General features: G+C 41.4%; 1 protein-coding gene across 4 annotated transcripts in view; it reads left to right on the top strand.

Moving 5' to 3' along the window:
* The window catches only part of NELL1 (neural EGFL like 1), a 750,804-nt gene that overhangs the window by 196,141 nt on the left and 528,368 nt on the right, over positions 1-26,295 (top strand). For all 4 annotated transcript variants that reach the window (XM_070624514.1, XM_070624512.1, XM_070624513.1 and 1 more), the window contains exons 11-12: positions 1,598-1,697; positions 16,919-17,047. In XM_070624514.1, coding sequence (XP_070480615.1) covers positions 1,598-1,697; positions 16,919-17,047 — 229 coding nt within the window. The remainder of the gene's footprint in view (positions 1-1,597; positions 1,698-16,918; positions 17,048-26,295) is intronic.

Raw genomic sequence — 26,295 nt, forward strand, 5'->3', positions numbered from 1 at the left:
CTTCTTGGGTGACTTAACCAACTTCTTAAGAATGGGAGAGAAAAACTTAACATTTTAGGTAAAATAGAAGCATCTTAAACCACGCCCCCCTTTTCTTTATTGAGGAAGATTAGCCCTGAGCTAACATCTGCTGCCAATTGTCCTCTTTTTTTTTTTCCTGAGGAAGATAGGCCCTGAGCTAACATCTGTGCCCATCTTCCTCTATTTTATATGTGGGACACCTGCCACAGCATGGCTTAATAAGTGCTGTGTAGGTCCACGCCTGGGATTTGAACCAGTGAACCCTGGGCTGCCTAAGTGGAGTGCAAGAACTTGACCAGTGTGCCACTGGGCTGGCCCCTTAAACCCTTTTTTAATAGTACTTAATAGACTAATTTTTAAAATTCAGAATGGAACTAAATACAGACTCTAGTAATGTCAACAAAGAGGACCTTTGGTGAAGTAGGGACATAAAGGTTCACCTGCTGAATATTTAAAATTTTATTTTATGTATTATTCTTTTTTTTTTGAGGACGATTAGCCCTGAGCTAACTACTGCCAATCATCCTCTTTTTGCTGAGGAAGACTGGCCCTGAGCTAACATCCATGCCCATCTTCCTCTACTTTATACATGGGACACCTACCACAGCATGGCGTGCCAAGTGGTGCCATGTCTGCACCGGGGATTCGAACCGGTGAACCCCGGGCCGCCGAGAAGCAGAACGTGCAAACTTAACCGCTGTGCCACCGGGCCGGCCCCTAAAATTTTATTGTAAGAGATCTTATTGATGTCTAGAGAAAATCCAGTGCTCATCTAACTAACCCTCTTAGTGCATTCGCACCTGTGCACCTTGGTTCTTGTCTGTTTCCTCTGCCAGGAAAATCTCTTCTTCCTTATCTTATTCCATGATTTAAGTCCCTTCAAATAAGGCATAGGCATTTTCTTCATAATTTCTCCCCACCTGGGTGGAATTAATTATTCTCCCATGCCACCTCATACTTTAGAGTACATTTATTAGGACTTACTGTATATATTATGGTTTCTAGTTACAGAGATTTTTTTTCTCTCTCCATCCAAACTGTGAGGTCATCAAGGGTGAGGGAGATGTCTTATTTATCTCTAGGTTCGCAGTGCTTGTGGTCCCAGGGGAGTGTCAAAATTAGCTCATAGAAGCTCGTGAGAGGCTTGTGAGAGCTCATTTTACGTAACTTCCCAAGTCGGGTCAATGATATCATGTTGGTAGTTCAGAATCAGTCATCGTTGGGGTATTTACATCACAGAAATCAGCAAATGTTCCAAATTAGGACTCCCACATTCAACAGTCAACTGTTAATAACTTACCAGCACACCGTTTTTAGCGACCTTCTGCTACATAGTAGATACTCAAATGCATTTGTTGCAATTGAGGCTCTTTTGATATAGAAAGGGAAATTTACCTTCTCTTCCAGGAGTCTCACCAATTTAATTTGTGACTTTGTCATTATCATGCAATTCCTGGGAGCACCGTTACCTATTGTAGGTTGTTAACCCTGCGGCCTGTTAACAATGAGCATTAGTCATTTGTATCATTGACTAAAAATCTGAACATTTTTTGTTTCCCTATTATTTGGCTTCCAGGGTGGAGTTTTAGTGAAAATTACAGAAGCGTGCCCTCCTTTGAACTGCTCAGACAAGGATCACATTCTCCCAGAGAATCAGTGCTGCAGCGTCTGCAGAGGTGAGCGGTCTTGGTGGGGGGCCCTGGGGGTGTGAGGGTTGAATGAATAAATGTGATGATAAACATGGATCCAGGCTCTGCTCCTTAGAAACTTGCATTTGCTAAAAAAAAAAACAAAAAAAACCCTAAATCCTAAAAAAAAGTAATATCTTGTTTATTTTTCTCTGTTATAGTTTTGTCAATTGTAAAATGAGGATAATAGCACATATTTCATAGGGCTGCTGTGAAGATTAAATGGGGTAACGCAGCCTCCTAGCATCCTGCCCCTGCTGACGCATGGCAGAAAGGAGCCCAGAACATCCATGCTGCTTGTCCACATGCTGAGGCTTGCTCTGCCCATTGGACAATCAGAAAATGAAAGGCATACTTTTCTGGGCAGTAGGGTGTTCTTTTTTTCATGAAATCATAAGATTTATATGATGATTAAGGAAAAATCAATTCAGATGAGCTCAGAGGTCTGTTGTCTCGAACTGTGCTCTCCATGAATTTTACTCTGTCTCTCTTAATTCCCATTTATTTCCCAAGAGCGTCTGTAGAAGTAGCATCATAGTCTCTCACGATATTGTGGGGAATATTTTTCCCCTTTGACTTCCATTTGTCTTTTCCCCTGTCCTCTGGGTTCCTGTTTTCTGAGTGGAGTCTTGCAAGAGGAAAGTGTTGGATAGTTATGATTCTGACGAGACTGGGAAAGCCCAGTGGGCCTCTTTTAAGGCAAATTATTCAGTTCTTCTCTCCACTCCCCCTTTTCTGTCTCTAAAACAGAAAGTAATGAAGGTGAGAAACAGTCAAGTTCTGTGCAAAGTAATTTTTATCCTGACAGAGGATGACTTGTAGTGAACCCTTAACTCATAGATTGATATGAAACTTTTTTACTTCCTTCAAGGAAAAAACTTCACATAAGTCATACGTAATTGCTAATTAATTCTTGGGCAGAAGTTGTTTTGCTCTCACTTCCTGGAATTCCCTTCTTCCCCAAATTTGTTCTTATTTCTTCAAACCCCAGCTCAAACATCACTTCTGCTCTGAAACTTCTCACTCAGGCAGAATTAGATGGATTAGGAGAACCTGAAATTTATTCAAAATCTTAAAAAACCAATCCAGTTAAGCCGATAGCCTTTGTTTTGAGCGTAGACCCACCACAAATCCTTCTCCACCTTCTCAAATACCCCGTGAAGCTTGTAGAGGGAGAAAGACTCCAGCAGCATAGCAGTTCGGCTCAGATGACCTCATAGTGTACTTTTTTCTGTCTTCTCTAGCACAGGGACTGGCAAATATTTTCTGTAAAGGCACCCAAACCAAATATTCTAGGCTTTGAGGGGCCAGAAGGTTTCTGTTGCAGCTACTCAAGTCTGCTATTGTATTGCAAAAGCAGCATAGGCAATAGGTAGATGGATGAATGGATGTGGCTGTCTTCCAATAAAATTCTATTTACAAGTCCAGGTGATAGCCTTTCATTTGCTGACCGCTCCTCTAGCACCTTCTTATATATAAAAATGTTGTATATTTTATCACGGAGAGTTTTTGGCTTAGGCTGAGATTTCTTTCTGTGGCTGGTCGTGAGAGCACTATATTTTGGTAAAATTCCTAGGAAGACAGTGTGTTGATAGCCGAGAAGGGCTCTTAGAAACAGTGTCATGTGGACCAGGCCATCAGAATATCTTCCTTGACTTATCTGCTTTCATGGCTATAAGCCTGTTTGCAGCGGGCATACTTTAGAAAGACCTAAAGATTGATTGGGATTTTCAGAGGGATGCATTTCTTGGTAACTGATAGGGTTATTAGGTAGGTCTTATAATTTAATGCAAAATCTATCATTCGCCATTTGTTGAGGTGCCAAGTGTGGGACTCAGTTTATGTAAATCCTTTCTGATTTATGGTTTCATTAGAGCAGAGTCATTGATTATCCCACAGAAATTCAAGAGGAATTTCATTACTCTGACCCAATTTACAATAAACCAGGTGCCACTGCTTCTGCTAGCACTTCTCTGGATGCATACACTTCTTTACCAATGAAGATGCTGAGAGATGTGATGTCTCATTGAAAAGTAGACTTGTTCAGGGCTCCCATTGCTAGCAACCTGGTTGCTTTTACCAAAAAGTGGGAGGCAGGAATAAGACTTCATAGATTAGATTGTAGCCAGGGCCAATCTGTGACATTGAGGATTTTTTCCTTCTTCCTTACCGGCTTCCTTCTCAGCCAGGAAACTATTAATTCTTTTATTTGGCAGCTGATTTTTTTTTTTTTTGTAGGTGCATGTGTAAGAATTATTTGTACTTCTTGACGACTTTACATTTTGACAGGAACCAGAGCATGTCTTTGGAAAAGAAATTATGGGGAAGGACTGCTCGTGGGGAGTGGGTCAAATTAAACTATTTGGGTATATCGGTTCTCTTGGCTTTCTCCTATACGCTCATCTCAGAATCGAGACACTGGAATGGAGAAAACATCATTTTTGAGTAGGGCCCCTTTTAGCACCACTTACTGTCGTTATCTCCTCTGGTGCCTGTAGCAGACAGGAGCCCGGAACATCCGTCCCACTTGTCCACAGGCTGGGGCTGGCTCTGCACATCAGACAATCAGACAATGAAAGGCATGTTTGTCTGGGCAGTAGAGTCTTCTCTTTTTCATGAAAACATAAAATTTATATGGCAATTAACAAAAAATCAATCCAGATGAGCTCAAAAGTCTGTTGTCTCAAACTGTGCTCTCCATGAATTTTACTCCGTGTCTCTTAATTCCCATTTATTTCCCAAGAGCGTCTTTAGAAGTAACATAATAGTCTCTCACAATGTTGTGGGAGATATTTTTCCCCTTTGACCTCTATTTGTCTTTTACATTATATCTTTTACCTTATCCTCTGGGTTCCTGTTTTCTGAGTGGAGTCTTGCAAGAGGAGGAAAGGGTTGGACTATTACTATTCTGACAAGACTGGGAAAGCCCAGTGGGTCTCCTCGAAGGCAAATTATTCAGTTCTTCTCTCCCCTCCTCCTTTCCCCTCTCTCAAACAGAAAGCAATGAAAAGGTGAGAGACACTCAATTTCTATGTAAAGTAATTTTTATCCTGCTTGTGGAAAGGCTGTACCATTTGCTTTGTGGGTTGAGATTATCTACTGACTGGCGGGCAGCAAGTGAGCAGATGGGGCTCCAGTGACCTGAAATGTGTTTTTCAGGGATGAGCACAGGGCTGTGGTTTCTGCCTCCTTGATGTTATTGATTACAGAAACGGAAGTGGTTGTAGCCTCTTCCAATACCTGTGCTGAAGACCTTTCAATTAGCATATTTATCGTCTCTCTCCATCTTCCTGTGAATGTCGTTAGTCTGAGGGGAATTCACCCCAGCAGAGTATCTTTCTTCGGATGGGTACCTCAAAACCATTCTCTTGCCTGCTTGGGGAACTGAGATTCTCTGAGGTTTCTTTTCCCTGGGACTCAGATGAGCTGCCCTAGTTGAGGAGGGTTAGACTGGCGATTTGAGAAAGCACAGAGAGGGATTTTGTTTTCTGATCCCAATTAGCCAATTATATAATAACCATAAAGCTCTCCAACTGTTTCTTATAATGTTTGTTTTAATGATCACATTTTATGAATTGATGCTGTAAATGTAGGAGACAAGGTAGATAAAGATTTGTTCCTCCCATACGGAATATTTCTATCATTTTCACGTCAGTGACTTTGAAATTATTTTCGGTGCCAGCTGATAGACTTTATATATTTCATATATGAAATAATGTTAAAATTCATTTTGCTGAGTTTTGCCTTGTTTCCTCAAGTTATAACTTGTTGACTTGATTCTGAAGCTAATTTTTTTATTGAGTCATGCCTAGTTTCATAACTGGTTACACACTTTGCCACCCACCCCGCCACTGACTAATCAGGGAGAGAGGTGCAGACTATAGCTTTACACTGAGTTTTTCTCTTCGTGAGAATTACACCTAATACCTTAGAGTTAAGAGTAACAGGCTCTGACTGACTCATGGTGCTCATGGTATCAACAGAACTGATATCCAGACTAGGGATTCACACGCCTCACCTCTTCAAATCTTGGGTCATGCCAAATGCTGTAACTAATTTCCCCACCCTTTAGAGGAAAACGGAGGTAATCAGCTGAACAGGTGGTTAAATCCACAGGGCTACTGGTACAGCCAGGATGCCCTAAGGAAAGAACCACGAAACAGTTAGGGAAGACACATGCAGAAAGAATCAAGGTGATGGACATTGGCAGGGAGAGGACACTTTGCAATTGTTGGAGTCCAAGACTCGTCACCAGCTGCACCACCCAGAACAGCCCTAATCATTGCTCTGGTTTCTCTCTGACACTCAGGACCGTTGGTGCCAGTGCATGAAATTTGTTTACCCTCTTCATTACCTTAAGGTAATGGCTAAAGCAGGAACCTGTCCACTCGAAGTGTGAAGCCATGAGGTGGAGAAGGGGGAGCGGGCACCAGAGTGACATCTACGCGCCTTCTGGGAAGGAATAATAAAGGCATGAATGTAACCCCAGCAGAAAAAGATTGCTCGTGAATCACCAGTGCTCTTGGTTAAAGGGAAAAAAAAAAGCCGCTAATCTTGATCGTGCATTCTCAGGATTGCTTTGGGAACACGCACCCATCATCTGGCCCGCCCCGGAATTCTTGACACACTCTTCAGGGTTTTATTCTCCTCATAATTGACTCTAATTGTATTTTCAATGTTGCCAATGACTTTGGAGGGTTTTGCTGCACGTTTAAGACTTTCGGTGTTGGGGAAAAAGTTCGTTCTGACATCTGTTCCCAATGTGTTTATCGGTAATTCTAATTCATGCTCACTTGCCTTGTCATCTGGCCTGGGCTGAAATGAGTTGAGATTATTTGTCCTATTTAGGATTTTATGCCCTTCAATTAAATCCTCCCAGGGACTCTTGGTATCACGTGATTGTCTTTTCTAGTCTTCCTCATCATTTTAGGTGAATTTGTAATTGAAATGGTTTTAGAGAGAGGATTTCAGGGTATTTGAGGTGAGAAGAGACCCAGGAAAGAGGCGCTTATTGAGAATGTAAGCTACATAGAGGGACTGGCATTTGCAGATGGGTCATGTCCTCTGCCTACTGATAGATGGAATCTGATCGAAATCCCTGTAGCCCTGGGCTAAAGCGGACTGGAAAGACAGGGCTATCCATCCAACTGTAGAGGCTGGGAAAGCAGGGCGTTTGAAGGAGAGTACAGTCTCAGGGAGTCCATGATGCCTGTGGCCCTGAAAGTGCCACAATGGATCCTTGCCCCAGAGAGAAGACCTGGAACTAAGGCCAGGCTGCCTTGGACACGAGGACCTTTAACTGTTGACTCTTGTAGAAGAAACCCATTGCTTTCTAGGATAGAATGTGAGAGTCCAGAGCTCAGTCTCCAGCAGGCCCATCCTGATGGCCCACCCCGTGCCACCAGGAGCTAAAGGAATGTCCTCACCCCCAAGGGCCCAGGCTTCTGTGGTATGTGTGTTGGTTGTGGAGTACATGAGGGTGTCTAGTCCTCATAAAGGATTTTTTGGCCATATCCCTCTTAGCCACTCCAGGGTGTAGCTGTCACCATACCAATGAGGCACACGGAATATCCTGTCCTTAGTACACCTTTGCTCCATATGTGACGTTCAAGATTGGGCAGCAGCAGTGACATGAGAGGTACTGACTCGCAGGATTTGAATTAGGGTAGAGGACTCTGCAGTGCATTTTCAGATTGTCGAGGTGCATCATTTCAAAGGTAACCTGCCTGACCTGCCGGGGGTTACATTAGGGTTAGGAGATTGAGGACAAGCAATGGTGCTCTATGTGGAATCAAAGTTTAACTATCTGAGAGAGGCCAAGTCTTGCCCAAAGTCAGTGGCCTATTCATTCCTTTGTTGTGCAAGAGGTCACAGTAGTAAATCATAAAGATGCTCGTTCATCATTGGCTGTAGAAGCCAGATGGGTGGATGTTTTGGCTATAATTATAAAGGGTACAGAGTGGGATCTGGAGAATGGCATTTTAGGGGGCCTAATCATAGGTGAGGTTTATTATATGCAGATTAGACCAATGAAGTTGAAGACAGCAAATCCTTTTACGAGTGTTATTGGTCTCTCACTGGCAACAGAGCTCTACATACAGGACCACTAGGGGGAGTCCAGATTTTAGAGTGCTCCCAATTAGAGGAGAAAAAGTGTGACCCCAGCATTTATGTTTCTTCATGAATTTCCTTGAACTTGTCATGGACGCGTGCTGCTCCCTGTGTTTGGAACTCCCACCCTTTGTCCAGCGCACCTCACGCATCCTTCAAATCTCCTCTTTAGTACCTGTGTTAGGAACCTTCTCTGTGTCACATTCCTCACCATCAGGGTAGCTCCTTGTAATCTGATACTCAACGTCAGTCTTCCCTGCTAGAGGGTGAGATGAATGGGGGCATGTTTACTGCATATTTTTGTTCTATCCCTATTGCCTAGCTCAGTGCTGGGCACATGATAGGTGCTTAAAAAATACTTGTCAAATAAGTGAATACTATTTCTGCTAGGAACTAAAGTTAAGGAGGTGGTTTGAGTAAAACCTGGAACCTCATTTCAGCAGATTATGTGTCTTCCTCTGAGCATCTGCTCATTTTAACCACTCGAGTGTGAGCTCCCAGGGGGTCTCACTCATCTTGGTATCTCATCCATGGGTGGTGGTCTGTTGTGTGATGTTATTTTTCTTCTGACTTTGAGTCCCCCAGCAGCTAGTAATCATGGAGTGTGTCCTGGAGGAAAAAAACAAGGTTTGTTCCTTTGGAAAGATGTAAGGAATGTCATGCACTAGAAAATGCTAATGGCTAACAGAGTCCTGGTCTCCTGAGGCCAGGGTCAGCATTCCTTGAGTGTGCTTGGATGTTTAAAATCATGGCTGAGAAGTCATGAAGGGTGGTGTAGAGAGGCTGGGGATTAGAATCACATTTAGGGGGGCCAGCCCGGTGGTGTAGTGGTTGAGTTTGCATGCTCTGCTTCGGCAGCCTGGGGGTTGTGGGTTCGGATCCCCTGTGTGGACCTATACACAGCTCGTCAAGCTATGCTGTGGCAGTGTCCCACATGCGAAATAGAGGAAGATTGCCACAGATGTTAGCTTGGGGCCAATCTTCCTCACCAAAAAGAAAAAGAAAAAGAAAAAGAATCATCATATTTACCCATCACCTACTGGCTGTATAACTACTGGGAATGTAGTTAACATCTTTGAGCCTTGGTTTATTTGTCTTTAGAACACTCTTTAATTCTTATTTTGGAGAACTGTTATGATTTAGTCATTAACTCAACACATATTTATTGAGTGCCTATAATGTGTTGGATATTGTGTTAGGTGCAAGGTGACCAAACTTGCACAACCCTTTCCCTTGAACAAGTCACCCTCTAACAGGAAGATAGACACTCAGTAAATAAACACAGAAATAAACATGTCAGTAATGTGATAACTGCTATAAGCAAGAATAGGGTGGTGTGAGAGAGACTAATGGGGCTATATTTAGACTTGGGAGACAAGGAAGCCATCTCTGAATAGATTATATTTAAGCTGGGACTTGAAGACTGAGTGGAAATTATTCTGGCAGGGATGGATGAGGATGCTCTGAGTTGGTGGAATAAGCTTGCAAAGACTCTGAATCAGAGAGATTGGAATCCAGGGGAATTACAGGAAAGGCTGCTATGGCCAGAGGGAATGATGGAGGGAGAGAGGGGGTCTTGTTTATTCCCTCAAATCAAAGTTAAGGATTTTGTGTTTTTCTTAAATAAAATAGTAGCCCTTGGAAGATTTTTGAGGAGAGTGACATGAGCCAATCTATGTTTCAAAAGGATCCCTTTGTGTAGAAAATAGAGTAGAGACAAGACAGGAGGAGACACAGGAGGGCAGATGAGGCGACGACCACCTGAGAGATGATAGCAGTTTGGCATAAGGTGGGTTTTCCTTGTTGCTGTGCAGTGGAGAAGAAAGGGAGATTTACGAGGTAAAATTGACGCACCAGGCCAGTTTTCGGGCACTGAGTCTCTGCCCAGTTATGTACAGTTGTAGGAAATTGTAACCTGACCTGAGTGGGCAGCTTGTATTCCTTCTCTCCACCCCCCACCGCTGCCTAGAAGTGTCAGGTTCTCATTGGCATGGTGTTTTTAACATTTTCCCCAATTATGGATATTTACTAAATGTAGAACTATTGGAAAGCTCCTCAAAAATTCCATTCCAGGTTGCTTCTGCTGGTTTTTCTTTAGTCTTTATTATTTTGGAGTAAGGAAGTTGCGATGACTTTGATCATCAGCAACTCAGGCCTGGGCTGGTAGGTTTCTGGTTTAAGAATAAAAGATGCAACTCTGAACAAGTATAAACTTACAAAAGGAAATATTTTCACGACTGAATACCTCCATGGATGTATTATATGACTTTTTATATAAATGATGCTGATGTAAAATTTACACAGTATTTCCAACTTTTATATTCCATATTAATTAAACATGAAAAACTCAATGTAACATTACCATATATTTGTATTAATAATTGCACAACTCTGTATCTAACAATAAAGGTTGAATTGTGTGAGAGGAATTGGCTATATGTTTGCCTCTAGAGAAACGTAGTGTGGGTCTCTACGCATTTATGGATTCCTTTATAGCGTGTCGTGTTTACTTTGATCTGATATGTATTTAAATGTTGAAGTGTCTTATACTCATCATGTTAGGAATTGGAAAGGGCCAGTATTTGAGGAGTCAGGGCAAAGATAACTGCCAGTTTTCTGGTTTAGGGGGATAAAGGCACTGGGGAAGGATGTGAAGATCTGGGTGAACGCGGATCTAGGAACTCACATCAAAGCTGTTTTGGCTCGGTGAGCTGTCAGATGTCTGTGAGGACGCCCCGATGGAGTGTCAAGTGGCTATTGGCTGTAGTGACATAACATACGTAAAGTGGGATGCTAAACAGTCAGTGTTATTTCCTGTTCTCTTAGAGAGGACTTTGAGCCTTTATTTATTATTTTTACTTAATATTTATTATTGCTTCTAGAAAAGGGTGGATGTCTTCAATCAGAGGCCTGAAATGATTGGGGGCGAGCATTGTCCTACTGTCAATTTCTGCTAAGAACAGATGGGCAAAACCTTCAGTTGGGTCCTAAATGGACCTACTTAAAAACTTTTACAGGACATAGAAGGTTTGAGGTCCACAAGCATCATCAGAGAGTAAGCGTTAGTAGTTATCTTTGCTCCCAGGTATTTACATCACGGAAGAATTATTTCCTTAGTGGTTTTAACAAGAACTTTAGAGTTAAATCATGACTCTGACACTTCCTGGCTATGTTACCTTGGATAAGTTGCTAACAATCTCAGCCACATTTTCGTAATTTGTAAAGTGAGAATAATAGTAATCTTGAGGGTTTTTGTGAGGGTTTCATGAGATGAGGAGTGTGGCATGCTTAACACTATGCCTGGCATGTTGGAAGAAGTCAATAAGTAGCTGCTTTTATAATGTGTTCTCTGAATTTGGGCCAGTGCTAGTTAAAAGATGTCACTATGTGCTTCAAATTATAGGAAAATAATTCCAGAGACTCTAGAGTCACATGTTAAAAATAGCCAAGTAAAAGAACTTGAATATTGGGTTGTGTGTGTGTGTGTGTGTGTGTGTGTGTGTGTGTGTATTCTACTCTGATCACAGCTTCTAATTCTGGTTCTGAAAAAAAAAATTGATTTAAGAAAGAGGGTGACTTTGAGAAGACTCATGCATCAGACTGTGCTGATCACCCAGCTGAAGAAAAAATTGTACTAAGAGCAAGCCAGAGGACTCGAGAAAGAGCCTGTAGGTAGCAACTGAAGACGAATATCTGGAAGGGAAGGACCTGTATCTTAAGTGTCATGCTATTCAGACACATCAGATAAGAAGGACAAAGCCCAGGATTCTGAAATGTGGAGAAGTAATTGAGGATTTATGACTTGGCAGCCAACTCAGATGCTGAGGTGGGGTTTTAAGATTGAAGCTGACTAACTGGGGTGATGGAAGTATCCTAAAACTGGATTGTGGTGAGGGCTGCACAACCGTGTAAATTTGCTAGAAGTCATCAAAGTATATCTTCGCAATAGGTAAATTTTTTGGTGTGTAAATTATACCTCAGTAAAAATGTTTGAAAGAAGAAAAATGATGACTGGCAAACGAGTCACATTTGCCTTCCGGTTGGTTGAGAAGGGGGCGTTAAATGCCACTAGAGATTCGTTCATCTATTCGTTTTCTCACTAATTCACCCTCCCATATTTCTATCTGACCATTTGTCCATCCATCTATAAGCCATCTATCCACCTGTTCTCGTGTGGGAAGCTCTTGGTTCAGAGAAATGGGTGAGACCTAGACCCTGATTTAAAGAAGTTGGAGTGATTAAAGTTAGGATTCTTTGTTAAGAATGTTTGGAATTACCTAGCAAAAATATATATATTTTGAGAATGAGAAGAAACCTAAATTGTAGTCTGTCTGAATCGACACATACAAAAAGAACGCCTTCTTTGTCCTTTGGACCGTAGAATGCTTAGGAATTTGTTGTTCTTGGGAGGACCGTAGAAGAATACAGTGAATAAGAACACTGGCCTCGAAAGGGCTGGTTAGGCACGTGTGTGTGGTGATGGATTGTAATAGGCTTTGGCTGGTGAACATGATGTAATCTACACAGAATTCGAAATATGTTATGATGTACACCTGAAATTCATATAATGTTATCAACCAATGTTACCGCAATAAAAAAATAAAAAAGAAAGAACCCTGGCCTCAGTCAGACCTGGGTTCTGGCTCTGTGTACCTCCCACAAGTGCACTCACTTCTCCAAGCTTCAGTTGCCACATCTGTAAAATAGAGATAATCCAGTTTCATAGGATTGTCCATAGAATTAAACGGGATAATGCACGTAAACACTTAGCTGAGTGCCTAGCATATAGCATGTGCTCAGTAAATGTTATTGTTGTCCTTACATCTGTGCCAGATTATTTGAGCTTCCCCAAACTTAGCCTTCTCCCTCCAACTAGGATTTGCGTCTCAGCCCTTTTCACATTTCTGCCTATGATGAGCCCAAGGTCAAGTTTTGTATCATTTAGCAGTGATGTCTCCTTCTCTGAAACACTATGATAATTTGTACTGTTCACAACTCATTTAATGTAGATTGCTTTTTTAATGCTACCCCTGTATTTGCCTTATCTCCCCTCAGAGTTTGTAATTTCCTCGTGGGCAGAGAGTATGTCTCAAACATCTTTGCTTTGCTCCCAGAAGCTTGCATGGTGCTTCAGTCCACAGAGTTGGTGCCCCATAAATATCGAGTGAATGATTATTCACTGGTGCAGAAAGGCAAGTGAGCAGTGAGTAAATTTTGCTTGAATGAGGGCCTGGATTAATTAAAAAACACACACTTTTGGCATATTTGCCATTAAGGTTGGTTTGTTCCCTGGGCCCTTCACTGTCCTTGAAATACAATTTACCCAACTCCCTGCATTGTGAGTTGACGTGGCATGTGACTGATAGAGAGGCACTGGGAAATCACCAGTATTTGAGGGGCCGTGTTCCAGCCTGTCAAATGCATGTGGAAGGAAAAGGACAGTTGCAGTCTCCTGGAAAGAAAGACAAAAGAAACATAGACAAAGAATACGTGTAATAATGGATACACATATGACGTGAGTCAAGCTTCATAATGAAAGGAAACGTGACAGCTTAATTCCTCACCAATTCTGGCTTGGGGAGGGAGGTCTGGGCACTTCCTCTTCAAAGAGAAGTATGATGCCTAAAAATTGTCCCTTTGGTAGCAAGTCCTCAAGGACTTTTAGTTGTAGTGGTTGTGACAAGCCTTCTAAGCCCTTGTAGAAATGTTCTTGACTGAGGGGGCCATCACATTTCCAACAAGTTAAGTTTTGATTGGGGCAATTGCCACTTAACAGGTCGCAGGGAGTGAGGCTGGACATGATACTGTGCTCATCTAGTCCCGTGGATCCACTCCCTAGTGTCCCGAGCCTTCTTTCACTTTGTACCCCTAGGTTTTGCTATCTGAGAGGCCATCTGATGGAGTGAAAAGTCCATGGGCTTTGGCATTCACCAGAAGTAATTTAGAGCCCTGACAGCCCCACTTGTTAGCTAGGTGTTAGTGAGTCTGAGCTTATCTTTTCTTATCTTGAAGTTGAGGATAACAGCACTATCAGGTTGTTCTGAACTTTAGTTATTGTTGTCAACGTTGTCACTATCATAATCATTCATCATGGTGGCTAAGTTTATTGACCCTCAGTAGGTATCCAGAGTTGTTCTAAGTGCTTTACATGGTTTAGCCTGTTTCACTCTTTCTACGCATATTAATAAGATATATAATTTTATTATCCCCATTTAAAACATCTAGTGTAATGCCAGGCATATTATAGGTGCATGCATTTTATTATTACTTAATAATACTCATCTCTTAGACCAAGTGCAGCCTAAATACTGTTGGTTTTAAAATGCTATTTCAGAGAAAAAAGTTCTAGAATGTCGTGACTGAAAGGAATTAAACTTAGAGTTTATAGAGTTCAGCGATTTCTGTACTTTTTAAAGCCAGAAACTGTTGTTAACAGGATCAGTAGGTCAAAGATATCAAAGCAGAGCTGTTCTATTTGAGTCATGGGTGGGGGACTTGAGCTCTGCCTGAAAACTCGTCTGTGCCCAAGACTCTGAGGAATAGTTTGAAAATCGCTGCTGTTGCCCGTTCCTCGTACACATACCTAGACAGGCAAAGTGATTTATTGTGTTTGTTAGCTGCAGACCCTGGATTAGAAATTAGATCTCCTGTCCCCCAAGACTCATTGTTTTTTATGAGACCACAATACATGATATAGCAGTATAATAATTATTCATATACTTTATCACATTTGAACTTAACAACTTTTGTGCTAGGTATAAACTATGCTTCCTGGGTCACCTAAAAATGCTGCATAATATATAATTTTTTTGTTGAAAATTTGGTGGAGCTGGTAATAGAGTAAGAGGAAAAAAAATCAGACTAGAAAATAAGGAAACAGGATGATTTCATTGAGGTAAACAAGCTCACTGGAGTTGGCGTTTGCCCAGAGGGCAATTTCTGATCCCTAGTGCTAGACTCTGGCTTCTAATGAGCACTGTGTGAGGAGACAGAGGCGAAGCCTGGGGCTGGTGTGAGATGCAGAAATCAAGAAACTGGAAGGGTGAATCCTCAGTGGGTGACTAGGAAACAGCCACTCTGCGAAAGGAGACTTGCCTGTCAGCCTTGAGTCTAGGTAGGAGGCATGGAGGAGAAAAGTTTGCATTCCTGAAAGCTTAGGACCTGAATTTATTCTACCTGTGCGACTCAACCCTCATGCCCCGGGGCAGAATGCAGTTTCAAGTGATCTTGGGTTGATAGTTCCCTCAGGCACCTGACAGAAGCAAACACAAATCCTCTCTGAAGAAACGCAATTTTAAAACTGAAACCTCAAATAATTCCCACAGATTAAATTCCAAAAAATATGGGCTCTCAAAAGAATCACTCAAAACACAGTAAAATAAGTCATCTTCCTTGATTCTTAGTGAAACAACAAACTGTAAAATCAGATGCACAAAGACTGAAGATGTTGGAATTGTCAATATGAAACATACATGTCTAAAGTGTTTAAAAAAGAAAAAGGAAATTAAAAGCTCGAAGAATAAGAAACTGTCAGATTTGACCAAGGAGACTGAAAGAGATTCAAATAGAATTCTAGAAAAAAAAGTGAAATTAAAAATGATGTGGATGACTGAAACAGAATATGACATAGTTCAAGAGAGAATTAATAAGCTAAAAGATACATCTGGAAGTTACACACAGTTCAGTGTAGAGATGGAAATATGAAAGTCTAAGTTACATGGAAGAGAGCTTGAGAAGAAACAGCATTGATTGAATTACAATTTTGGAAAAAGAATAGAGAAAATGGCAAAGAGAGAATGTTTGAAGAGATAATACCTGAGAATTTTCCAAATTACTGAAAGATTAGATCAATCTTTAGGTTCAGGAATCTCAAGGAATCCTAGGAAGGATAAATAAAAATAAATGCACACCTGGGTACCTTAGAGTAAAATGAAAAAATGGAAAACAAAACCCATCAACCAAAGAAAGAAAATGATCTTAAAAGCAGCCATAGAGAAAGGGTTTGTCAAATACAAAGGAATGACTATGAGGTTAACAACTGGCTTCTCAATAGAAACATTAAAATCCAGAAAACATTGGAATAATATCTTCAAAATGTTGAGAGAAAGTAACTGTATACCCAGTAAAGCAATTTTTCAAGTATAAGGGTGGTCTAAGGCCATATTTAGACACAGTTGCTATCAAAATATCTTCACTAAAGGAAGTTCTAAAGGATGCTTTAGGAAGAAAAATAATTAGTCTAGAAGGAACACCTGAGATTCAAGAAGCAATGTTGTACAAAGAAATATGAGACAGTTGGTTGAAAAAGTGTGCTCCAGAAAACATGTTCAAGAATGTTTCTTGCAGCATTGTTTGTAATTCAAAACCTGCAAATAATGCAAATGCCCATCTGGAGTATAATAGAGAAAATGTGGAATATTCATTCTATGGAATATCATAACAGCATTGACATATATTGAACTAAAGCTACTGGCGTTAACATGGGCGAATAGTAAAAATACACCATAGAGGATATGTATAGTATGTTTTTATTCATGTGAAGTTCAAAATGGACAAAACTAAGTAATCTATTATTTGGACATAAGCACCTATTGGGCAAAACTATAAAAAATATGCAAGGGAATGATTAACACAAAATTCAGGCTAGTTCTCTCTGATGGCTGGGAGGGAGATTCATTGGAGAAGTATAATCAAGGGTGACTGATAACATTCTGGTTGTATTCATTTTTATTTTGTAGATTCATATACATTCATTTTATGTATTATTTCCTATGTACCATAAATTTTACATTAAAACAATTATAAAAGGACTAATTCTGTAAGAAGGTGGTATGAAGAGGATTCAGGATCAGCATAGAGAAACGCCTTCAGGAAGGAACAACTTTAACCAATTTGAGTATTTGGGAAAAAAATCTCAAGCATGGGGCCATCCAAAGTTTCATATTCCTACTCTCCCATCCCTTCCCAGCTCACCCTTGCATATTGCCAAGCTATGTTTTCGTGCTTAGTGACATATAGTAAAAATGTTTCATGCTTTATTACTTGAAAGTCTTTTATTCTCTTCTTTTCTGATGTAAAATTTTATGTGTTTCCTCTAGGTCATAACTTTTGTGCGGAAGGACCTAAATGTGGTGAAAATTCAGAGTGCAAAAACTGGAATACAAAAGCTACTTGCGAGTGCAAGAATGGTTATATCTCTGTCCAGGGGGACTCCGCCTACTGTGAAGGTAAGCAAGTTATTTAATGAAATCACTTGTGAGAAATGTCTTCTTGATAGACATGGTTGAAGATTGAAAACCATCACTTGGCTCTGGTCCTATGGGATCCTACAAGAAATGATATCAACTACCTAGGGTACTCTATTTTCCTGCTTTATCCAGGCTGCTTAGGAGCATGTGAAAGCAAGATCTTTGAAGGTACTTATGAAACACAGCAAAGCAACAAAAGCACTATCACATCCCATGTTCTGCTGTTACTGTAATAATCACCAGCAAAACCAGAAACACATCATTGTCTGTTCTCTTATTTGAGTAGTTTGTCATCTCTAAGTTCAATGAAATGTTATGTGGTGGATGCTCTTTTTGAGTGATACTTTGATGCTAGCTTATACCCAACTACCATCTTCTTCACCTGCCAAAGTCAGAATTTTTTTTCAGTTGGGTTTCTTAATGACTGATTCATGGCTTGCTAATTCCCAGACTCTACTAAAAGTCACAGTGATGGGTGGGCTCATAACTTTGACACGTGGATGGATGCCATTTTAGTGTGTTGGTGGCCTCAAGTATCAGTGACCCCCATTTACATTCTAGATAACAGAACAACTCCATTGTCTTGTATGAATGCCTCTTTCCAAGCTCAGCACTCCACCTTGCTGGCAATGACCATTACACACTCCTGCTCCTTTAACATACTGGAGGAGCAGGGGTTAGCTCTGCTCTGCAGGAGCTCTGACCCTGGTCTACAAGTAATATCTGAGTCCATCCATTTTTCAGGCGCTCACTGGCTCCCTCCTGTCAGTTTAGAGAAGTTCCAATAGGAAAAGTGATGGCTCAGCTGTTTCTCTATCCCAGTTGGACCCAATCATTCCTGCCATCTTCAGTAACAATATATTGAACCTTAGTAATCTGTTAATCAGGAAGGCGATGTCTTGAATGGCTGTGAACTCTCAGTCACTCTTCCAATTGGTTTGGTCCTCAAGTGGGTCAGGAATGCTAAAGGTAAAGACAATTGATGACGATAACAGTAAATTCCTTTCCATTCTGCTGTTTATATCATTGACCCCTGCCTAACGTTTTGGCTTTGACCGAAGATCTCTTCGGTTGTTCGGGAAAGGTGTGTAATCACCCCCAGCACTCGGTACCTGGGAGGCAGCCTGGTTTTCGTTTCTGCTGGAAGACTTTCTTCATTATTCCTTTGCTTCTTATTAGCAAAATAGTCTAACTAGTGTGTTTTTTTCTCTCTCCTTTTCACCTTTGTTTTTCTTTTGCTTACCTTTATAGATCTGAACTTGATTAGGGAGACATGCCACTTGGGAGGAGGATGAAGTTGCCCCTTTGGTTATGAACCTTTTCATCTACCCTTTAATGTCTTGTTACTTATTATCAGGTTTGGAGAAGCGGACTATTAATTTTAATACTTCATATTAATATTTATTCTTTGTATCTTATGCTGTTTTTTATTTGTTGTCAGAAAATTTGTGTAACTATAAAAATTAAAAATGTGAACGTTCTCTTCCCCATTTACCATGTGGAAATCCTATAATCTAGGTAATGGTCTAAAAATTTACTTTTTTACCTTCTACTGTCTGTGGGGATAGACTATAAACAATTATAAAAATGACAGAAGGGGCCTCAAAATAATTTGAGTCTCGATTCTGCCACTGGCAGAACTTTCAGTTGTGCATTCGAACCAGTACGCCCACCGTCCCCAGCTGTCCTGAGCGATTGAGACCTGGCAGAATCCGGGAGAAAACTGCTGGCCAAATACTATTTGAGACTCTTTGATTCTCTCCTCATTGAGCCCCTTTTTTCTTACATGAAATCCATTCTGTGAGGAACCATTTGTGATGCTAAATCTGCCTTTTGTGTGTGAGGCCTCATTTTATTGGTTATGTTGAGTGATTTCGGGTCTGAATCATGGTTTTCTTGGACATATTTCTCAGCTCAGTGCAGGTGCCTGGCCACGGGCCAGGGTGCACTGTGGTGCCACCCTGGGTAATGGTGATGCGCTCGGGCTTCAGTTGTTTCTCTGTTATCATGGAGACTTTCCAGAGTTCCAGAAGGCTTGTTCACAGAGATGATAGCACCTAAGAAGAAATGACTAAATATTCGAGCCCATTTAGGGTGTAAGAATAGAGCTCAGGGGGTAAAGCAGGGTGAAATACTGGGCATCCGGAGGGAGGCTCTGAGAACCCAGTAGAACGATTATGAGCATTTGGAGCAAATGTCTTTCTCTCTTTCCGTTCTGCCATCTTCAGCATGTTGGACTTTGGGCTTATTTTCCTTTGGTTGCATGGTTGCTGCCATGGCCTCAAGCATGGTGTCCTCACACCAGCCAGCACCCCAAGCAAACAAGGAAGGAAGGGACAGGGGTTAAAAAACCCTGAGTGAGGTTCTGTCTTTTTATGTCTAAAGAAAGTCCTTCCTGAGGGCCGGCCCAGCGGCGCAGCGGTTAAGTTCTACACTCCTCTTCTCAGTGGCCTGGGGTTCACCAGTTTGGATCCTGGGTGTGGACATGGCACCGCTTGGCATGCCATGCTGTGGTAGGCGTCCCACATATAAAGTAGAGGAATATGGGCACGGATGTTAGCTCAGGACCGGGCTTCCTCAGCAAAAAGAGGAGGATTGGCAGTAGTTAGCTCAGGGCTAATCTTCCTCAAAAAAAAAATTAAATAAATAAAGTCCTTCCTAGGAGGTCCCCCCTAACCCTTCTGCCCCTTCCTTCATGTAGAAGACGTCCACTGTCTTATTTTTTAGAGCTGGGTTACGTCCTCCCCACCCCTAGACCAGTGTTTGGGAAAGGGGAATGAGATGACTGTCGCTGATTTGGGCTAATGGTGTCCATCTTCTGGAGCTGGAGTAGGAGTGCGCTTTCCCTGAGGCCAGATGATCCTCCCCTTCCCCTGAACTAATTAGGGCTGTGGCAAAAGGAAGAGGGTTGGGGTGGTTTTGGGTGGGGAAAAAGCTATGTCTATGCCATTCTTTTGTGGTTAAATTTAGTTCATGGCCGTTCCCCAAGCTCTTTCCTAAGAATTGTCCTCTGGGTGGTCTGATAGACAAGATTAGATGTTGCCAAGCACCTGCCTGGGTACCAGAGACTCTCAGAAGCTGATTTCATTGTCTCACCATAGCCCAGAGAGAACTAGATTCTTAGGAACTGCTTCAGGAAAGTTATTTCTCACTCTGAGTAAATGGAGTGAAAATGACCCATATTGTACAAACCACAATGAACAAGACTGGCTTGCAAATTAAAACAAAATGTTACACACGTTGTCCAGGCTATCTTGAAAAGCCTATTCAGGCTCTCAGTGAAAAGAGAACCACAAAGGCTTTCACTTTTCTTAACTTCCTAGGGTAGCAGCAGACATATGGTGTATTAAGGACTCCTGCTTTGCAGAGATTGCTGTAGAAACTGCCAAAGAGAAGATATCAGAACTCCCAGCCAATCAATAGAAGATAATAAGAACTTTGTCAGCTATGATACAATTCTCAAGAGGTCGTTTCATTTTGCTTCGTCTGACTCAAGCAGGAACATTCTCCATTTGAAAAGTGCTTTAGTTGGATTTTGGTCTTTTATGAAAATGGTCTGCTGAGGCTGTTTACCTTTGTGATGACATTTTCAGTGGGTTGGTCTTAAATAGTTGCTGATACATTAGTTTAAATTAGAGGTAGTGTCTAAGGAAAGTATAGCAATAGGAATTCTACTTACGATCTTCTTGAATTTGGGGTCTACATAAATAGAATCTAATAACCTTTTTCTTCCTGTAGTAAAAAGTTATTTAGAAGAATAAAGAATGTGATATCACGTGCATCATACAATCTGCCAGGCATGGAAAGTACTACAATTAGTGTTAAATGATAATGCCTTCTACTTATAGAGTGCTCTGAATTTTTGAGACTCTTTTTGTATATATTGTACCTTTGGAACCTCACAGTAAATCTGGGAGGGAAGTGGCAGCGTTGGCCACATTAGCTCCATTTTACACGTGCAGACACTAAGACTCAGAGAAGTGAAGTAAAGATAATACTCAACTCCTTTCTACTCCTGGGCTTTATGCCTTGACTGGTTCTGTTCCCTACCTCCCCACCCCCACCCTGGCCCAGTGCTGTAGTGTTGTTCAAAATATTTGCTACTTCCTTGATCCAGTGAAATATGAGTAGACGTGATGTGTACCATTTCAGAGGAGAAGCTCTACGAGCTATTGTGGAGTTCCACCTCATTCTCTTTTTTCTTTAACACAAAACTGGTGACGTTCCAGAGCAGGACTTCTCCTTTACTTGGAGTCCCAGACTGAAGATGACATGGAGTAGAGTGACAACTGACAGGTGACGGACATGTGGCATGAGTGAGAAATTACGTAAATCACTGAAATTTTGGAGGGTGGAGTTGTCTGTTACCTTTGCATAAATTAGCCTAAGCCTACTCGTATACCTGCCTGAATTCGTTGATCCAAATCTTGTGGGTTCAGAAGGATGCCCTCAGCTCAGTGCTCACAACTGGAAGTAGTTTTTTCTATCGCAGGCATTGAGAGTTAACTGGAAAAAGTACAAACTGTGGAGAGCATTAATAGTCTGCTCTGGCTCTGCTGTCAAGCACTAGATATTTTTGCAGACCACAAGTTGTAAATTAGCGATTTCGTTATGGCCAAATCCAACTTGGGAAATTGGCTTTCCCAATTAAGATGATAATGAGACGGTGCGTGTCAAATCTTAAATTGTCTGGTATTCACTAAACATTTAACGATCACAAGAGTTATCATCATCATTGTCATTAACTTATATCGTTGACGTTTATGAGGATCTTTCTTGGAGTTGAAGGTGTGTGTCCTTATTGAGGCCAGTATTTTGAGAAAGAGGATTTTGTACATCTGCACGTTTTGGGAGAATTGACAGGTAGCAGGGGAGTGTTCTTAGATGGAAGCACCAGATTTGATCAGTTCTGCCAGGAGCATATTGTTGGCAGTGGGACACCAAGCCTAATAATTATAAATTATGATGAACTCCTCCCTTCCTCGGAAAAACACGAGCGGAGCAGTATTTAAGGAAATATTGTGGAGCAAAATGACCTGAATTGGTATGAATTTAATAATTTCATGTAACAAAAATACTGAAATGTCTGAAACACAGCCACAGATTAACAAGGTGATTTATAACTTTTGTGTGACCGGAGGTGACGATGAGGGGTCAGACCCTTTGAATATAAGGAGGCTGGGAAGGTGGCAGAGAGGGCAGAGTTCAAACAGAAAGCAGCCTCAGAGTCACCAAGGGGGTAGATATTTATTGACTGAAGCTTCTCAGAAACAAGACCCTGTAAATTCCTGATTAAGTGAATGTGTGGGAAAATGACTAGCAAGCTTAATTACACTTCTGATTTTCCAAGGATTGATTGTAACTCTTGCTGTTTTGAATTTTTACAAAATGCCTGAGCATCCACGTAGCTCAGTTTATGCTCAGATCTGGGCATCAGTCTGCTCAAGTCCTGCTTTTGGACAACACAGGGATCAAAAATCTTTTGTGATCATTCATCTTAGCACAACCTTGACTCTAAGCTCCTACTCGCCTTTATTTCCCGGCATTCAGAATGCTGGGGGTAAGAATACCTTGGGGTATCCTTTTTTTCCCTTCTTCTATTTAGCCTCCATGACTAACAGAGAGATCTTCTGGTACCCAGATATCTGTCAACCCTCCCATCCCAACCTTTCCAAGACTCAGAGCTCTCTAGTCTTTACTTTGTTCATAATAACCCGCATGTCCCCTTCCTCCCAGCGGCAGATATAGATGAGCCTTCTTCCGCTCCCTGGCTTTTCTCTGCCTCTGCTGCTTTATTCTCCAGGCTCATTTGCAAAAGCATCTGCTCTTGCTCTCCCACCCACTTAAATTGTTGCCTCTTATTACCTACCCCCTCCCCATTAACTTTCTTCTTGGAATTATAAGAATGAAAAAAAAAAACAAAGCTCAAGTCCAAATCTTGGTTATTGCACTTGGGTCAAACCAAGGGGTTAATTGTTAAGCTCTGTGCTCTGGAAGGAGCCCCAGTAAAACCAGCTGGGTCACTGGTCAGGACTGAACGTTAAAGTAGTAGTGGTATTTTTTACTATTTCAAAAGATCATTTGTAAGATATTGCTTGGAAGTTTTAATTATTTCTTTGTGCTAAAAATGTTACAAGTGTTGATTAGGTTTCCAGGCTAGCACACGGCGGTCTAGTTAACTCATCACGTGGCTGAGCTGTTGTATTACGAAGCTCTCCTGAGTTTCAGAGTCCTGAGAACAGAGGACTATGACTTTTCTCCCAGTCTCAGTTAATGATACTTCCGTCCACACTGTGCTCAGGTCACAGGATGCAGAAGTCATCATCAGTGGCCTTCTTCCCATCACCCCCAACATCTGCTACATCAGGAAATCTTGGTTGGCATTGCCTCCAGATGAATCGCAAGTTCACCCATGTGTTGCTTTGACTCTAGTCTAAGCCTTCTTTATCTCTTCACTAAGTGATTGCAATGGTGTCCACCCTTGCCCCCAACAATCCATTCTCCAAACACTGATCAGGGTAAGCTTTTTAAAATGTAAGTCATGTTATGCCTATCTTCTGTTTGAAATCATCTGACAGCTCCCATGTCTCTTAGAATAATATCCAAGCTAGGTCCTGGTCACACAGGGTCCTATGTGAAGTGGAATCTGCGTGCTTCTCTGTGTTCGTTTTTTGCCGCCCCTTCCTGTGTTCACTCTTCTCTCACCACAGTGTAATTCTTTGTGTTCCTCGAATAGACCTGAAATAGTTCTTTCCTTAGCTTGGGATGCACTGCATTCAGATCTTTGCAAATCTGCTTTTTAGTCATCATGTAAATTGCAGCTCAAACGTCACCTCTTTAGAAAGGTCTCTCCTAACCACCCTCATGGAGTTAGCTCTGCTACTACCCTCAGCTACTGTCTAGAACATTTTTACTTAATTTACTTAATTTATTTTATTTTCTTCATAGCATTTATTATTTAAAATTGTGTTGTTTTCTTGTTTGAAGGTTTATGATCTGACTTTTGCCTTTAGGATATATGCTGCATGAGGGCAGCCATCTTATCTTATTTGCTGTATCTCCTGCACCTAGAAAAGTGCATAGTGTACTATAGACACACGAAAATACTTAACGAATGGATGAAAGTCCCAAGCTGATTCATGCTCTTCTATATCTGACGTTGTTTTCTGTGTCTGGTTTGTCTTGTTCGTGTTGTTCAAGGGTGGCTTTCTAAGTGCCGAGTTTGTAATTCAGGGGTGGATTCTGCTCATTTTTGCTAATATCTAGTTCACGTAATGGTGAAATGCTGCCTGCTCACTTTACTGCATGTAGACTGCAATGCCATTATTTGCTCCAGAATGCGTTTTCTTCACCATGTGACAGGAAAGAAATTGGAGCTCTCCCTCAATTTTGAGAAGAAGAGAATCACGTTTGAAAATTGTTTGGGTCATCTGCCTATAGAAAAAAAACACCCCCAAATCTCTGGGGCTTAACACAGTAGAAGCTTGTGTTTCCATTCATATAGACTTTCAAATGGATGCTCTTGGTTGGCAGATGGCTTTCTTTAAAGCTGTGATTCAAACATCCAGGCTCCTTCCCTCTTTGGCTCCGCCATGTGCAGTATGTGGCTTCCAAGGTCACCATGGAAGACGATGAGTGGGAAGTTTTTATGGGCCAAGGCTGGTCACATTTCACTGGCCAGAACTTAGTCACTGGCCACACCTACTGCAAGAGAGGCTGCTAAATATCTAGCTCTGTGCCCAGGAGGAAAAGGAATCTGTCTTGGTAGATAGTTTTCCAGTCTTGCCACAATTACTGAATGAAAAAACTCTCCTTCATTAATTTTATGCCTTTTATTTTTTATTTCCTGCATTCCACCAAATGGGCCTCTGGCTTCAATTGATTGTATTAAAACTTGCTCACATGGAAACTAGGTAGGGTTTAGCTCAACTTTCTCGCTCCCACTTTCTTGTTGGCATTATCTTGAGGCTTCTCTGTGGCCCCCACTGTGTCACCTCATCTGGATTTGTTCTATCCCAATATACCCGTGTGCCCAAAGGACCCATCTCTTCTTCCTTCCAGACAAAATTCGCAGCCTCTCATGTGCTGCAGTTCTGAGTTTTATGCTAGGAAGAGAGCAGTTCATGGAACAAGCGTACACACAGTTGTAAATGACTGATATCCACGTCACGTTCCCAGAGGCAAATGTGTTCTTAAAAGAGGATGCTTGTTAATTAAGAAAATTCCCAAACTGTTAAACTTCAAGTAGCATAGCAAAAAAAAAGTGAAAAATTAAAGTTATGTGAATGTGAAAGAGGGAGCTCCCAGTCAGGGGACTGAGTAGATGGTCCCTGCTGGGGACTTAGCCGTGGGAGTCAGTCCTCGAATGTCCTCGAATCGAATGTTCCTGCTTTGTAGCGCTTTCCCCGCCTCTCCTTTTTTTTTCTTTTTCTTGACAGCTCCTGGGGCAGTGATGTAGTGAAAGAACATTGAACTGGGATAAGGAGATCTTGATTGATCCTGGCTTTACCACTTACCAGCCGGGTGACCTTGGGAAGTCACCCAATTCTTCTGTGTCCCGATTTTCTCATGGCCGAATAGACCTTTTAAACAAGGCCTTAATAGCAGCAGTTGGTTGTGAAGGTTAAATAAGATATTGAATGTGAAATCATTTTGTAAAGGCTAAAGCAGCCTAGCTCTGTACTGTAACATTATTTATGGTTATGTTTTATAATTATGCATTACATAATTGTACATCACCATAATAACAATAAGTATTATTTTCATCATTGGCAGTGCTTGGACTAGAACTTGGTCTTCAGATATTCAGGGTTGATATATGTCTCCAGAGTGTTTGTGTGTGTGCGTATGTATATATACACAAATATATATGTGTGTGTATGTATGTGTATATATATATATATATACACACATACATACACACACACTCTGGATATATATCTACTGTGATTGTTAATTTTGTGTGTCAGCTTGACTTGGCTAAGAGATGCTCAGATAGTCAGTAAAAACTTGTTTCTGGGTCTATCTGTGAGAGTGTTTCTGGAAGAGATTAGCATTTGATTCAGTAGACTGAGATCTGCCCTCTCCAACGTGGCCTGGCATCATCCCATCCATTTGGGATCCAAATAGAACAAAAAACAAAGGAAGGGTGAATTCCTTCTTTCTCTTCTTGAGCTAGGATGCTCCAGGACATTGGAGCTCCTGGTTCTCAGGCCTTGAGACTTACC

This window comes from Equus przewalskii, chromosome 6, assembly GCF_037783145.1.
Source record: "Equus przewalskii isolate Varuska chromosome 6, EquPr2, whole genome shotgun sequence".
Classification (NCBI taxonomy): Eukaryota; Metazoa; Chordata; class Mammalia; order Perissodactyla; family Equidae; genus Equus; species Equus przewalskii.